Genomic DNA, 16078 nt, shown 5'->3' with positions numbered 1-16078 from the left:
ATTGTATGCTGTAGCAGTGAAGAGTGGTACAGGGTGAGGGATCCTGAGAGGATTCCTGTGAATAGGCAGAGACTAAGAGTGATGTGAAGAATATGCTGTATGCGTCAGTAAGGTAGGCTTCTTTGCATTCATAGCTATGGTTGTCAATTGTGCTACAGAAATTGATCGAAAGTCACAGAAAAGAGGTTGTGGTGGCAGCGGCAGACAAATACTTGGCGTTGCGAGATTTTACTGCAGAACAGTTTTAGGGGGTATTGAGTGGTAGAGTTCTGTCCTCCCAGACCATACATCTGGAGTAGGATGAGATGGGTATTTTTTATTATATTTTTGAGTGCTAATAGTTGGCAGGGTAATTGTTCCTTTCCCCCAATTGTATAGTACTATATCACAAATAATTTAATTTAGGTAGGCAGTGAATTGCCTCCACTACAGTAGGTGGCGTGGTACGCTCCTTAAATGGAATGCAATCGGCCGAAGAAGTTATTTTTAGACTGGCGGAAATGACTGTAAGGGTCGGGGAGGAGCGGTTTGCGTGAAAAGTCATATGAATGTAGCTTCGGTAGTTGGTAAAGAATAAATCATTTTTAAGTGCCAAAGCAATTTTTCAAGAAACCATCTTCAACTGAATCTGATATTTATCGGATATAGCCATATCACTGCAAAATTGTGATATTTAGCTAGCTAGGATGTTACAAAATAAACATTAAGTTGTTGTAGCTAGCTATAGAAGGACACAAACTAGCTACTTCGCGCTAACTTGTCAAGCAAAGAAGATAACAAAGACATTTTGGGAAATTGTAATATGAAAAAAGACGTGTCGGGGACATTAGGATTTGTCTCTCAAAAAGACATCGTCTACAACAAACTTCTGCCATATGCGGATATATTAGACGAAGAATCCAATGACATTTTGGGTCAAATCAAAGGGAACTTGGGCCGGGCTGTCCAGCTTCGAGAGATATGGCCGGGTGTCTTGTTTTGGACAAGGAAACTTTCCACGTAAGTGTGAATTTACCCAAGTGTCTGACTTTCTAGCTAGCTGGTTGCCATTCACCTGCCCCGAACTAGCTTTAGGTAGTAACGTGGTTAACGAGGAACGAACTACATTTGATTGGCCAAATAACGGTATTTGCCGATGTAGTTAGCAACTAGCCGACTCAACTCAATCGCAAATGGTGGAGTTTAGTCAGACAGAAGGAGTAAGTTATACATGTATTTGGTTTAGTCGGCTAGGCTAGCTAAAGTTAGATTTCCGTTAGAAAGTGGGCTAACGGTACCGGTAGTAGCTTGGTAACATTCGCAATTTGACCGGTTTATTTTGAGCTCAGTGTAGGCATCACTGTCACTGACTCGGCCTTGTGGATTTAGCTCCCAGGATTAAGGTTAGCCAGGCAAGAAACCCTGAGTTAACGTTAGTTGGCTAAAGTTAACGAAGTTAGTTAGCTAGCCAACATTAGCAAGTCAGAACAATAGCCAGCTATTCAACGTTAACATTTCAAGACAGATTGCAAGCGAAATGGCTGTATTAAATCACGATATGAGTAACGTTAACCATGGACACGGATAGTAACGCTGTGCTAGCTATCAATTGCTGTGTCATTAAGACAGACTAAGCACGCTAGTTAATGTTAGCTAACTCAGCTAGTGGCTAGGGAAACACTAACTGTTAGCTACATAACGGGCAAGCCCTCTAACGTTAGTTGCATCTTGTTTGTAAGCATGCTTAACTCTATAGGCCTAACGTTAGTTGGTTGTACTACCAACTATATCTTTCTAACATCCGTTTCCCTGCGAACCTATCTATCCAGCTTGCTAGCTAATTGAGACATGTTAGTGACATGTAACCTATTGTCCCTTTTACCTAATCATACCTTTACTTAGCTAGCTAAGTTAGCCAGCCATTGCTTAGTCACTGTGACGGTGTGGTTGGTACCATCTCACGGGAATTGTTTGGCCCTAGGGAGGACGCAAGACTTGTGAAAGTCTGTTGTGTTCACTTTCAAAGACTTCGGTGTTGACGGTTTTACATTAGTCCCATGATTTAGCTAGCTGAGTAGATAGACAACAGTGTGAGAATCTTAAGGCAAACATTACTTCATATTTCCAAATAACAACAATATTATTTTCCAGAAAGGCGTTCAGTTTTACTGTCACATGGCAATAAACTACACTGAACAAAAATATAAGCACAACATGTAATATGTTGGTCCCATGTTTCATGAGCTGAAATAAAAGATCACATACACACAAACACATATTTGTTTACATCTCTGTTAGTGAGCATTTCTCATTTGCCAAGATAATCCATCCACCTGACAGATGTGGAATATCAAGAAACTGATTAAACAGCATGATCATTACACATGTGCAGCATATACTGAGGACAAAAGGCCACTCGAAAATGGGCAGTCTGGTCACACAACACAATGCCACAGATGTCTCAATATTTGAGGGAGTGTACAATTGGCATGCTGACTGCAGGAATGTCCACCAGAGCTGTTGCCAGAGAATTGAATGTGCATTTCTATACCATAAGCTAATTCAATGTCATTTTCGAGAATTTGGCAGTATGTTCAAATGGCCATATGACCACAGACTACATATGGCATTGTGTGGGCAAGCGGTTTGCTGATGTGAACGGAGTGCCCCGTGGTGGTGGAGTTATGGTATGGGCAGGCGAAGCTACAGACAATGAACACAATTGCATTTTATCGATGGCACTTTGAATACACAGCGATAGTGTGATGAGATCCTGAGCCCCACTGTTGTGCCATTAATCTGCCACCATCACGTCATGATAATGCACGATCCCATGTCGCAAGTATCTGTACACAATTCCTTTTAAGCTGAAAATGTCCCAGTTCATCCATGGCCAGCGTACTCACCAGACATGCCACCCATTGAGCATGTTCGATGCTCTGCATCGAACTCCACACAGCCATTGAAGAAGAGTGGGACAACGCTCCACAGGCCACAATCAACAGCCTGATCAACTGTGTGCGAAGGAGATGTGTTGCGGTGCATGAGGAAAATGGTGGTTACACCAGATACTGACTGGTTTTCTGATCCGCAACCCTACCTTTAAGGTATATGTGATCAACAGCTGCATATCTGTATTACCAGTCATGTAAAATCCATAGATGAGTGCCTAATGAATTTATTTAAATTGACTGATTTCCTTATGAACTGTAACTCATTAAAATTTTGAAATGGTTGCTTATTGTGTTCATTTTTGTTTAGTAAAGCTACTGCTCATAACTACACAACACAAGTACTCTGTAGTTCAGGGCTCACTGATTGTGCAAAGTCTGCTTCAACATGCACTATTTACATTCTCATATGGCCTAATCACTGCCAGTGTTGCTTCATATGATATGCTGTCCCAGGGAAACGCTTCCACAACGTGACATGCCGTTTTGCAATGCTTTTGGTGTTGCTTGAGTGTGACCACGTGTGGGATTGGTGACACACCGGTGATCCCATTCTATAGCTGACTAATTAAGGATGTAAACACGATACAGCACCATAATAATTAATAAGGCCTTACACAAGGTTGATACAATGGTTGACTGTATAATAACTGTACCACATCCCTGTTGTACCCAGACCTTCAGTAAAGAGCAAATTATACTTTATAAAGTGTCAGGCTACAGAAGATGGAAACACAGTTATCTGTGAGCCTGTTTCAGAAGTTCTGAATTCAAGGAACTTCAGAGCCCCTCACAAAATCAGAAGAGTTCTGTTCCAAACATATAGGCTGTGTACCGCTTTATAGGAATAGTTACAAGTAGACAGTGTTTTCACACCGTGCCAATGTTGTTACATCAGGTTACTCTCTGTCTGTGTTTGCCATGTTTTATTTGGTTGTACTAGCTACTAGGCTCATTAGGCTCTTTCACCTTAAGCTGTGTCAGTCAGTTGTAACTGTGTCATAAATGGCACCCTATTCCCTATGGGCCCTCGTCCAAAGGAGTGACCTACTGAGGGAATAGGGTGCCTTTTGGGACTCAGAAAACATGCCAACAGGGCATTAGGATTATGTCCAGGCTATGACCGAGTCACTGCTCTCAACAGTTGATCTAGATTCTGGAGCTACACAAGTATTTTGGCTCCTTGGCAAGAACAAGAAGCATTCAATGCAGGCATAGCAGGCCTATTTATGTACTGTTGTTGCTTGGCCCTTAGCACTGGGCTTTGGTGGTATCCAGATTGTCATACACTATATACAAGTATGTGGACAGCCATTCAAATGAATGGTTTCAGCTATTTCAGCCACACCTGTTGCTGACAGGTGTATAAAACCACACAGCCATGCAATCTCCATAGACAAACATTGTCAGTAGAATGGCCTTACTGAAGAGCTCAGTGACTTTTAACGTGGCACCGTTAGAGTTGCACATTTTGGGGAATATTCAGAGTTGGAAACTTTCCATGGGAATTAATGGGAATATATGGGAATTAATGGAAATATATGCACATTAATATTAATGCCATTTAAATGTAGATTTTTGCATTGGATATATTTACCATTTCAAATGCAGACAGAAACAAACCTTTTGCCTTATAAGTAGAGATAATTACAAATTATTAAATCCTTCCAATAGAAATTTAAAAAACAATTTAGTTACGAATTGAACTTTAAATGAGTTGACTCTTCACATGGGATGATTTCACTGAACAACAAAATAAAGGGATATTGAATGATTCTCAATGATCCATCGCATCTCCCAAAAAAATGTTTTCAACATACATCTGTAAAATCATAGTCTAGAAACTAAAGCTTTGGTTGTCTTCTTCTCACGCTTCCATGTCTTCTCTCTGGACTTCCTCAATGTCCCACTCTTTAACATCCGACTCTGAGGCCTCATCTTCACTGTCACTTTCAAATCTTGTTAAGGATGGCTCGTTGTCAGGCTCAAAAAGCTTCAAATTTGCCTAGATTGTCACCAATTTTTCAACCCTTGTATTGGTCAGCCTGTTGCGTGCTTTGGTGTGTGTGTGTGTGTGTGTTCCCAAACAAGGACCAGTTGCGCTCTGAGGCGGCTGATGTTGGTGGGATTTGGAGGATGATGGGGGAAAGAGCCTCAGATCCACAAAGTCCCTTCCACCAGGTGGCTGATGAGATATGTTGGCAAGACTGCCATATTGCATCTCCATCCCAAAGCCCTTGCTTGGAGGTGTACTTCGCCAGACTGCCAAGAACCTTGCCCTCATCCAGGCCAAGGTGGCGAGACACAGTAGTGATGACACCACAGGCTTTGTTGATCTATGCACTAGACAGGATGCTCTTGCCAGCATACTTGGGGTCCAACATGTACGCTGCGGCGTATGGGCTTCAGGCAGAAGTCTACACGCTTTTTGATGTTTTTCAGAACTGCAGTTTCCTCTGCTTGGAGCAACAGTGAAGTGGGCAGGGCAGTACAGATTTATTTTCTTACATCTGCAAGCAGAGTCTGAACATCAGACAGGATGGCATTGTCTCCCTCAATCCGTGCAATGGCTACTGCTATAGGTTTCAGGAGTTTCAGGCTGCTTACCACTGTCTCACAAAATACATTATCCTCTTGATGGGGCTGTCCGTATCGGCAGACTGTGATATGGCCATTTCTTGGAGAGACTCCTTCCCTTCCAGGAGACTGTCAAACATGATGACACCACCACCCCAACGGGTGTTGCTGGGCAGCTTCAATGTGGGGATCTTATTCTTCTCACTTTGCTTGGTGAGGTAGATTGCTGCTATAACTTGATGACCCTTCACATACCTAACCATTTCCTTGGCTCTCTTGTAGAGTGTATCCATTGTTTTCAGTGCCATGATGTCCTTGAGCAGTACAGCCAATGGGTGTGATGTGAGGTAGGATTGTCTGTTCGCAGCATTGTCTGTCACCAGTGCAAATACCTTCTGTGGTCTAAGGTCATTGATGACTGCCTTCAGCTCATCTGCAATATGGAGACGTGTGTGTTGTCCCTTGTGTCTGTGCTCTTGTAGAATACTGGTTGAGGGGTGGAGATGATGTAGTTAATTATTCCTTGCCCACGAACATTCGACCACCCATCAGAGATGATTGGAATACAGTCTGCTTTCTCTATGATTTGCTTGACCTTCACTTGAACTCTGCATCCAGCAAGTGAGTAGATAAAGCATGTCTGGTTGGAGGGGTGTATGCTGGGGGAAGAACATTCAGAAATCTCTTCCAATACACATTGCCTGTGAGCATCAGACGTGAACCAGTTGCCTACACAGCTCGAGCAAGACATTCATCAGCATTTCTGACTACATTTCTCCATTGAGTCCAAAAAACTTTTGATTCCAGGAGGACCATGAGCTGTTGCTATCGATAAGGTGTCTGATTCATCATTTTCACCTTGAATAGAAGTAGAGGGACTTTTGTCAGAGGTTGCTTGTTGTGATCGCTGAGGGAACTTTATGCACTTGGCCAGATGATTCTGCATCTTTGTTGCATTCTTCACATGATTTGGCACAGTATTTGCAAATGTACACAGCTTTTCCTTCTACATTGCTGCATTGAAATTAGAGGTTGACCGATTATGATTTTTCAACGCCGATACTGATACCGATTATTGGAGGACCAAAAAAAAAGCAGATACCGATTAATCGGCCGATTAAAAAAAAAAAAAATCTTTATTTGTAATAATGACAATTACAACAATACTGAATGAACACTTATTTTAACTTAATATAATACATCAATAAAATCAATTTAGCCTCAAATAAATAATGAAACATGTTTAATTTGGTTTAAATAATGCAAAAACAAAGTGTTGGAGAAGAAAGTAAAAGTGCAATATGTGCCATGTAAGAAAGCTAACGTTTAAGTTCCTTGCTCAGAAAATGAGAACACATGAAAACTGGTGGTTCCTTTTAACATGAGTCTTAAATAATCCCAGGTAAGAAGTTTTAGGTTGTAGTTATTATAGGAATTATAGGACTATTTATTTCTATACGATTTGTATTTCATATACCTTTGACTATTGGATGTTCTTATAGGCACTTTAGTATTGCCAGTGTAACAGTATAGCTTCCATCCCTCTCCTCGCCGCTACTTGGGCTCGAACCAGGAACACATCACCTTTTGCAATCCCAAGATATTCGTTAATACCGGCACTGAACACAATGGGAGCTTTCTTCAAACCCCACTAAACCTCTGTAATCCAAATGTTGTCAATGCTAGCATGTACAGTGGGGCAAAAAAGTATTTAGTCAGCCACCAATTGTGCAAGTTCTCCCACTTAAAAAGATGAGAGAGCCCTGTAATTTTCATCATAGGTACACTTCAACTATGACAGACAAAATGAGAGAGAAAAAATCCAGAAAATCACATTGTAGGATTTTTAATGAATTTATTTGCAAATTATGGTGGAAAATAAGTATTTGGTCACCTACAAACAAGCAAGATTTCTGGCTCTCACAGACCTGTAACTTCTTCTTTAAGAGGCTCCTCTGTCCTCCACTCGTTACCTGTATTAATGGCACCTGTTTGAACTTGTTATCAGTATAAAAGACACCTGTCCACAACCTCAAACAGTCACACTCCAAACTCCACTATGGCCAAGACCAAAGAGCTGTCAAAGGACACCAGAAACAAAATTGTAGACCTGCACCAGGCTGGGAAGACTGAATCTGCAATAGGTAAGCAGCTTGGTTTGAAGAAATCAACTGTGGGAGCAATTATTAGGAAATGGAAGACATACAAGACCACTGATAATCTCCCTCGATCTGGGGCTCCACGCAAGATCTCACCCCGTGGGGTCAAAATGATCACAAGAACGGTGAGCAAAAATCCCAGAACCACACGGGGGGACCTAGTAAATGACCTGCAGAGATTTGGGACCAAAGTAACAAAGCCTACCATCAGCAAGGGCATTGAAGATGAAACGTGGCTGGGTCTTTCAGCATGACAATGATCCCAAACACACCGCCCGGGCAACGAAGGAGTGGCTTCGTAAGAAGCATTTCAAGGTCCTGGAGTGGCCTAGCCAGTCTCCAGATCTCAACCCCATAGAAAATCTTTGGAGGGAGTTGAAAGTCCGTGTTGCCCAGCAACAGCCCCAAAACATCACTGCTCTAGAGGAGATCTGCATGGAGGAATGGGCCAAAATACCAGCAACAGTGTGTGAAAACCTTGTGAAGACTTACAGAAAACGTTTGACCTCTGTCATTGCCAACAAAGGGTATATAACAAAGTATTGAGATAAACTTTTGTTATTGACCAAATACTTATTTTCCACCATAATTTGCAAATAAATTCATTAAAAATCCTACAATGTGATTTTCTGGATTTTATTTCTCATTTTGTCTGTCATAGTTGAAGTGTACCTATGATGAAAATTACAGGCCTCTTTCATCTTTTTAAGTGGGAGAACTTGCACAATTGGTGGCTGACTAAATACTTTTTTGCCCCACTGTACATGTAAAATCCCATAGCAAATGCTAGCTAAATGCTAATTCGTGCACTGCAAACTTTTTCTGCAGTCTGAAATATTTGCAGGACAGCCATCCCAGCTCAGTTATGCAAGTAACAAAAAAAAATGCTACTCACCGTTTGCTGCAAAATAAATATTAGACAGCAAGGCTTTTGATCCAGGAGGGGGTTCTTTTATTGGTCACTTTTTGCATGACACTAAACTAGAGGTCGACCGATTAATCGGAATGGCCGATTAATCGGAATGGCCGATTTCAAGTTTTCATAACAATCGGAAATCGGTATTTTTGGGCGCAGATTTGCCGTTTTTTAAAATTTTAAAATTTTATTTTTTATTATACACCTTTATTTAATCTTTATTTAACTAGGCAAGTCAGTTAAGAACACATTCTTATTTTCAATGGCGGCCTAGGAACGTTCTGCCTCGTTAAGGGGCACAACGACAGATTTTTAACCTTGTCAGCTCGGGGGATCCAATCTTGCAACCTTACAGTTAACTAGTCCAATGCTCTAACACCTGATTACATTGCACTCCACGAGGAGCCTACCTGTTGGCAAATGCAGTAAGCTAAGGTAAGTTGCTAGCTAGCATTAAACTTATCTTATAAAAAACAATCAATCAATGACTGTCATTGCTCCAATGTGTACTTAACCATAAACATCAATGCCTTTCTTAAAATCAATACACAATTATATATTTTTAAACCTGCATATTTAGCTAATAGAAATCCAGGTTAGCAGGCAATATTAACCAGGTGAAATTGTGTCATTTCTCTTGCGTTCATTGCATGCAGAGTCAGGGTATATGCAACAGTTTGGGCCGCCTGGCTCTTTGCGAACTAATTTGCCAGAATTTTACGTAATTATGACAACATTGAAGGTTGTGCAATGTAACAGGAATATTTAGACTCATGGATGCCACCCGTTAGATAAAATACGGAACGGAATAAACGTTTTGTTTTCGAGGTGATAGTTTCCGGATTAGTCAAAGGTATATGGTTTAGAGAGAAATAGTCGACGCGTTATAATTCCTGTAATAACTTGCGGCTGAATTTGAAAGGGGTTCCTTCGTTATTTTACCGTTCATGTCTTCCATAGAGAATGTCTTGATCTACTTCAAATAAGGTCTGTGTTTTGTGCAGGCTTAAACCGCCTTGACGTTTTGATACACGTGTAAATCTCACTAGGATAAGGTAACGTTTGTCAACATATTTTCATAAATCCACTCTACAATTTTTTTTTATCTTCGCTTATATTTAGCCAATATTGATCAGAGTTACCTTGTCCTATGGATATCTACACAGTTATAAAATTGGCACGGTGATGTAAGCCTACACGAAACACAGACCTTATTTTAAGTGAATCTAAAAATATCCTATGCAATAAATGAAGGAACCGCTTTTCAGATTTTGCTAGGTGTCATGGGAATTATGACTCGCATTTTGGTTGTCAATTCTTACCATGCCCATTATTAAAATAGGATTTCCTACATATAGAAATTAAGGTTATTGTTTTCAACATTCATCACAGGTAACTTAAACTCTATTTTTATTCAAACAGTTGAGAGTATTTGTCTCCTAAGCAGACTCTTCAGTATCATTGTCACTTCAGAGCTGTGTGTGTGTATTTATGTATTATATTAAGTTAAAATAAAAGTGTTCATTGTTCATTCAGTATTGTTGCAATTGTCATTATTACAAAAATGTGTGTGTGTGTATGATATATATATACTTTTTTTTATTTTTTATAAATCGGCCGATTAATCGGTATCGGCTTTTTTTGTCCTCCAATAATCGGTATCGGTATCGGCATTGAAAAATCATAATCGGTTGACCTCTACACTAAACACTACATATGCAAACCAAATACAAAACTCGGAGCATTTAGAACATATTATACAGTTAACTTAATGGTTGCTTAATATTATATTATAGCTTAATATCTTGCTGGCAAACATTTCACTGTGAATTCCATACTATAACTAGATCACCTGGTGTGTGCTGCACAACAGTGAGTGACTCAAGGCCCCGGTCTCGTGTAGTTGTGTGCTTGTAAAATAACACCAATTTACTGGGGACTACCGTAAGCTTCATAATGGAAAAAGTGACCGGTGAAATGAACGCAATCTGCTTTATCTCCTAACGTGTTGCACAAGTTGCCTACAGGTATTACTTAAGTATCTACAAATATTCACATTTATTTGAAAAAAAATCGAAATAGTTTTGAAGGTATTGGAAAATCAATCCTGTGGCTATTTGCAAATACCCCGGTATATGGTGTGTGTGTGTACAGTATACCACCCATGCCTATTAGGCACATTGGAATGGTCTATTGCAGAGGGTGGAGAATTCCCAGCAGATGTATCAGAAATGTGTGAATGTTATTCAATGAAGAAGAAAAAAAAAAAGTAGCGATTGGGTTTATTAAAAGTTATGGAGCTACTTTACAAGCTGCGTCTGAGTTTCTTTCCTTGAATAACAAACACCTAAAGGTAGTGATACGCTGATATTACATTTTTGCCCGATATACGATTATTTTCCTTGCCCAAAAAAACGATACCGATATTATTAAACATTTTAGCGGCCTTTTAAGCATTCTACTACAGTTAAATAGTTAACACACACACACACACATGGACACAGAGGTCTAAGGCACTGTATCTCAGTGCAAGAGGCGACACTACAGTCCCTGGTTCGAATCCAGGCTGTATCACATCCGGCCGTGGTTGGGAGTCCCATAATGGCCCAGCGCACAATTGGCCCAGCGTTGTCCGGGCCGTCATTGTAAATAAGAATTTGTTCTTAACTGACTTGCTAGTTAAATAAAGGTTACACACACACCACACTGACCAAAAAGTTATTTTGTTGGCATTTACGCATGTAAATGCCAACATAACATAACATAAACATAACAAAACCTATTTCTTTCACTTACTTGCTGTGCTGTTTCGTTGTTCAGTTGTTTCATTCTCAACCAGGATTGCTCATACTATAGAACGCCATTTGGATCTTTGCGTGTAAAATAACACTATTTGATGTGTCAGATAAGCTTGTTGACCAAACAGGACCTGAATAGGACTGCACATCACATAATAATTTAACGTGTTCATGAAGTTTTTATGTAGCTATTACACATTGATTACACTATCACTCGTATTTCATATGTCACAACGATTCATCTACGTCTGCTATGATGCTGGTAAAGTTGTCTCGCGCACCTACAGTGCTGGTCAAAAAAAAAGCTAGCTAGCTCATGGATGCAAATGACAATCTGTTTCAGTAGCTTTTAGTTAGCTAGCTAACTATATAGCTAGGTGTCATATAAAATAACCCTAATTTATAAAACAGTCCTTATTTGATTCTTGGTGGTCAGACCCATCTATGTGAAGCTTGCCACAATAGTGGACTTTGCGGTTAGCCTTCAAAATAAAAGTATGTCATTGACAGTGAAGCAAATTAATAAAAATAGTAGAATTATGCCATAATTAAATAGATCATGCTAAATGAGGTTGGAATGTTGTTTATATAAATATTTTGTTAATTTGACAAAAATCTGTTGAAATCACACTGGATGTATTATACTTTAGAATTGTATTGGGGTTGTACTTATTTCACTGTACAGCCTTACCTCGGGATTGTGGATCAATGACATGGGGTATCAGTCTACTCAGTGACACCCAAAAAACATTAGTGTCATAGCTATTATTGTGGAACTCTGAAACAACTGTGAATTGAGCCACATTTATTGTCAAGCTATGTGTATTGAACACTATTCCAGAGAAAAAACAATACTGCGTGGATGCTTTGGAGTCTAATAACTCTGAGGATGACATTGGGAAAAAATATCTTACCCCATTTTATTGATCCCCAATCCTTAGGTAAAGCTGTACGGTGCAACATGAATGTCAGTACACACAATAGGCTGACTGGGGAGGTGATTTCACACAGTCACAGTCCTGCGATAAGAGCTACAACGCTAATATTTGCTTAAACTCTTGTGTTCTGTGGGTGTCAACACAGTTGTGTTCTGTGGGTGTCAACAAGTAGACTGATATTTCATTGCTTCACATTCCAACCTTGTTTAACTTTATCTAGTCTATATTTGGCATGATTCCACCAATGTGTAACCATATGCGTCACTTTGAGGTACTTTTATTTTGAAGGCAAACCACAAATTCCACTATTGTGCCTAATCCTTATTGTGGCTAGCTTCACAACACATAACCCGGTCCGGTCGAGCCTCACTAGCCAGATGAAGCTAGCTGGCTGCTTATAACATTAGCTTTGGGCAACAGGATTAAGTAGATGGCTAGCTATTTATTTTCATGAACTGAAGTTCAATTTCAATAGGTGAACTACAAGTGGCTACCTAGCTAATACTTACTCACAAGGATTCCTAAATCATTGCTAAGAATAATGAAAATGACTGCAGTTTCTACTGGTCATTGTTTTCAGGCTGGTTGTATTGGTGATAGCTAGGTACCCCTGAAGTTGCAGTCGACCAAGTAATGATTTATTACCAACGCGGTATTGTAAACACGTCGTTCGTGGCCGGTGTTTGCTTGTTTGCAGACTTTTTTTGTTGTACAGCTTTGACTGCTACTGATAGTGGTGGCACTTGGCTTGCACTTGCAATTTCAGAACACGCAATATTCTATAATAGAACTGTGTTATTTTGAAGTGTCAAATAAAAAGCTTTTTTAACGCGTCAAATAGTGTTATTTGACGTATCTTTTTTGACACGCAAAGACCCAAACGGCGTTCCATAGTATGTCATGAAGCTAATACCAGTGACGCTATTACTGTGTAACTATGGTCGAGCACTGGTACACGTTGCCTTACCGGTCGGTGAAAGCCAACATCGCCCACGGCAGAGAAGGGTTGATTGTCAAGGGCAATATTTCAAACGTCATGGACACACTGGCCTAAATATGTATAAAAACTCCATCCAAATCAACCAATACATTGATAGTTTTAAAAACAAATTTAACCCATGTGCCATTATCTTGGCGTTTAATGAAATCGCCTTTTGAGTTGTCTTGCTGAAATTCTTACTCTTTCAAATGACTGCTCGACTTGTTGACTGCTCGACTTGTTGACTGCTCGATCCACACAGCAGACATTGTGTGCTAGAATGCTGTGTTGCACCTGTGCAAAATTTTACGTGGCGTCAATACATCATGTACCTACGATATATAGGTATGCACATCAGCTTTGACATCGGTTTTGCATATAAGAGTTAAACTAGACATCAGGCCGATACCGATTTGTCATTTTCATCTATCGTCCGATTACAATATGTTCACCGATATATCGTGCATCCCTAGTTAGAATCACCTTTGGCTGCGATTTACAGCTGTGATTCTTTCTGGGTAATCTCTAAGAGCTTTACACACATGGATGGTGCAACATTTGCCCATTTTATTATTTTCAAAATTATTCAAGCCCTGTCAAATTAGTTGACAAACATTTTCAAAGGTATATGAAATACAAATGGTATAGAGAGAAATAGTCCTATAATTCCTATAATAACTACAACATAAAACTTCTTACCTGGGAATATTGAAGACTCATGTTAAAAGGAACCACCAGCTTTCATATGTCCTCATGTTCTGAGCAAGGAACTTAAACGTTAGCTTTTTTACATGGCACATATTGCACTTTTACTTTCTTCTCCAACACTTTGTTTTTGCAGTATTTAAATCAAATTGAACATGTTTCATTATTTATGAGACTAAATTGATTTTATTGATGTGTTAAGTTAAAATCATAGTGTTCATTGTTCATTCAGTATTGTTGTAATTGTCATTATTACATATATAAACTCAGCAAAAAAAGAAACGTCCCTTTTTCAGGTCCCTGTCTTTCAAAGTTAATTCGTAAAAATCCAAATAACTTCACAGATCTTAATTGTAAAAGCTTTAAACCCTATTTCCCATGCTTGTTCAGTGAACCATAAACAATTAATGAACATGCACCTGTCGAACGGTCGTTAAGACCCTAACAGCTGTCGTGTCTTTGGCTATGCCGGATTAAGTGATATGACATGCTATTATATAAAATCCTTTCTCCGTAATAACTATTACCTGATTGAGCTAATCATGTAAATGTAATTAACTAGAAAGTCGGGGCACCACAAAATAATATTTATAGAGCTGTTATCTTCCGAATAAACTCTTAAAGACCTAGTAATATTTTACATCAATAGCAGTCAATATTAATCGTCACCTTATTTCAGTCTCATCTGAAAGTTGTAAATTCTTGGTTATCTTCAGGAATCCTGGCTAACAAGTTGAATCAGCAATACAAAATTGAGTTTAATTATTTATTTACTAAATACCTAACTAATCACACAGAATTACATATACACAGAATGAATCATACCTTGATGACAAATTATGTCATAAAGGAAAACGTCCCTAGTGGGCGGAACAGATATGACAGCTGGTTACACAAAAGAAAAGGGTGCTGGGTTTGAGTGAAAGAGCGGGAAGACTTGAGGAACAAAGAAAGAAGCCATGCTATCGTAAATGCAGTATCTTAGGCATTCTAAATTACCGCCCATTTGGAAAAGGAAAACGCAATAAATATTTACGCTGAGCTGCGCTTCAGTAGGTTGGTGGTAGGTGGAAGGCCTTATTGCCCAACCGAGTCCTTTGTCCTTTGAAGAATGTCTCTGCTGGTCAATTGCATACTTTGTAGTAACGTCGTTGTGTGGTAGACGGGATACTCTGTCTGTCCTATCCTAATTTACGTTTGCAGCTGCTGTTGCTAACTCAACGTCTAGGAGGTATCACTTCTATAGTGAATAAGAGTTCAAAGTTCATACCATTCGCAACCAAAGCTCACGCTGATGTTGGCTTCGTTCTGTAGTTATTATCTGAACCATTCTGACATCGGACCGTCGTCCTCACATCCTCGGAACAGGAGGTTAAATTTTCGTCAAGGGCTTATATAGTGGAGGGAGAAAAGGGGTGTGTTTCATAGTTTACAGCCTATGTCTCTTCACATGGGTGGACCACTGAGCCGGGCCTAAGTCACTCATGAAAACCCAATTCCCACATTTTAGAAGCTAAAATCACATTTCATCCCATCACGAATAATTTCATATTCAAACATTTCAATTGAACAACAATTCCATGTGAATCCGATAACTCTGATGTGTAGACATTCCACTGTAGAGTTTGTCATTCTATCATTGATTAGAATGTGCCAGATGACAACCGAACTGACATAATATACATTAAGTACCACCGCATATGTTCAATTGGTCGGATTACCAGAATATACAGTGGGGAGAGCAAGTATTTGATACAATTCTTACTGGTTGGTAGGTGATCAAATACTTATGTCATGCAATAAAATGCAAATTAATTACTTAAAAATCATACAATGTGATTTTCTGGATTTTTGTTTTAGATTCCGTCTCTCACAGTTGAAGTGTACCTATGATAAAAATTACAGACCTCTACATGCTTTGTAAGTAGGAAAACCTGCAAAATCGGCAGTGTATCAAATACTTGTTCTCCCCACTGTATATATATATATTTCCATTCGGGCAGCTTAACTCTATTCTTGTGAAACGTTCTTTTTTAATTATTTTTTTAACTTGTCCTGGACAAGCGTTAATGTTGA

At 39.4% G+C, this 16078-nt stretch overlaps 1 protein-coding gene and 1 long non-coding RNA gene across 3 annotated transcripts in view; one reads left to right on the top strand and one right to left on the bottom strand.

The window, feature by feature from the left end:
* The window catches only part of LOC120046851, a 39635-nt gene extending 36353 nt beyond the window's left edge, over positions 1 to 3282 (bottom strand). Inside the window, exon 1 of the long non-coding RNA XR_005476860.1 lies at positions 2886 to 3282. This is a non-coding gene — a long non-coding RNA (uncharacterized LOC120046851). The remainder of the gene's footprint in view (positions 1 to 2885) is intronic.
* LOC120046850 (proteasome activator complex subunit 4B-like) overlaps positions 505 to 16078 on the top strand; it is a 106864-nt gene continuing 91290 nt past the window's right edge. For both annotated transcript variants that reach the window (XM_038992407.1, XM_038992406.1), the window contains exon 1: positions 505 to 999. In XM_038992407.1, the coding sequence (XP_038848335.1) occupies positions 803 to 999 (197 nt within the window). In that variant the 5' untranslated portion in view covers positions 505 to 802. The remainder of the gene's footprint in view (positions 1000 to 16078) is intronic.

Source organism: Salvelinus namaycush, chromosome 4, assembly GCF_016432855.1.
Source record: "Salvelinus namaycush isolate Seneca chromosome 4, SaNama_1.0, whole genome shotgun sequence".
NCBI classification, from domain to species: Eukaryota; Metazoa; Chordata; class Actinopteri; order Salmoniformes; family Salmonidae; genus Salvelinus; species Salvelinus namaycush.
This window is presented reverse-complemented; position numbering and strand designations above follow the sequence as displayed.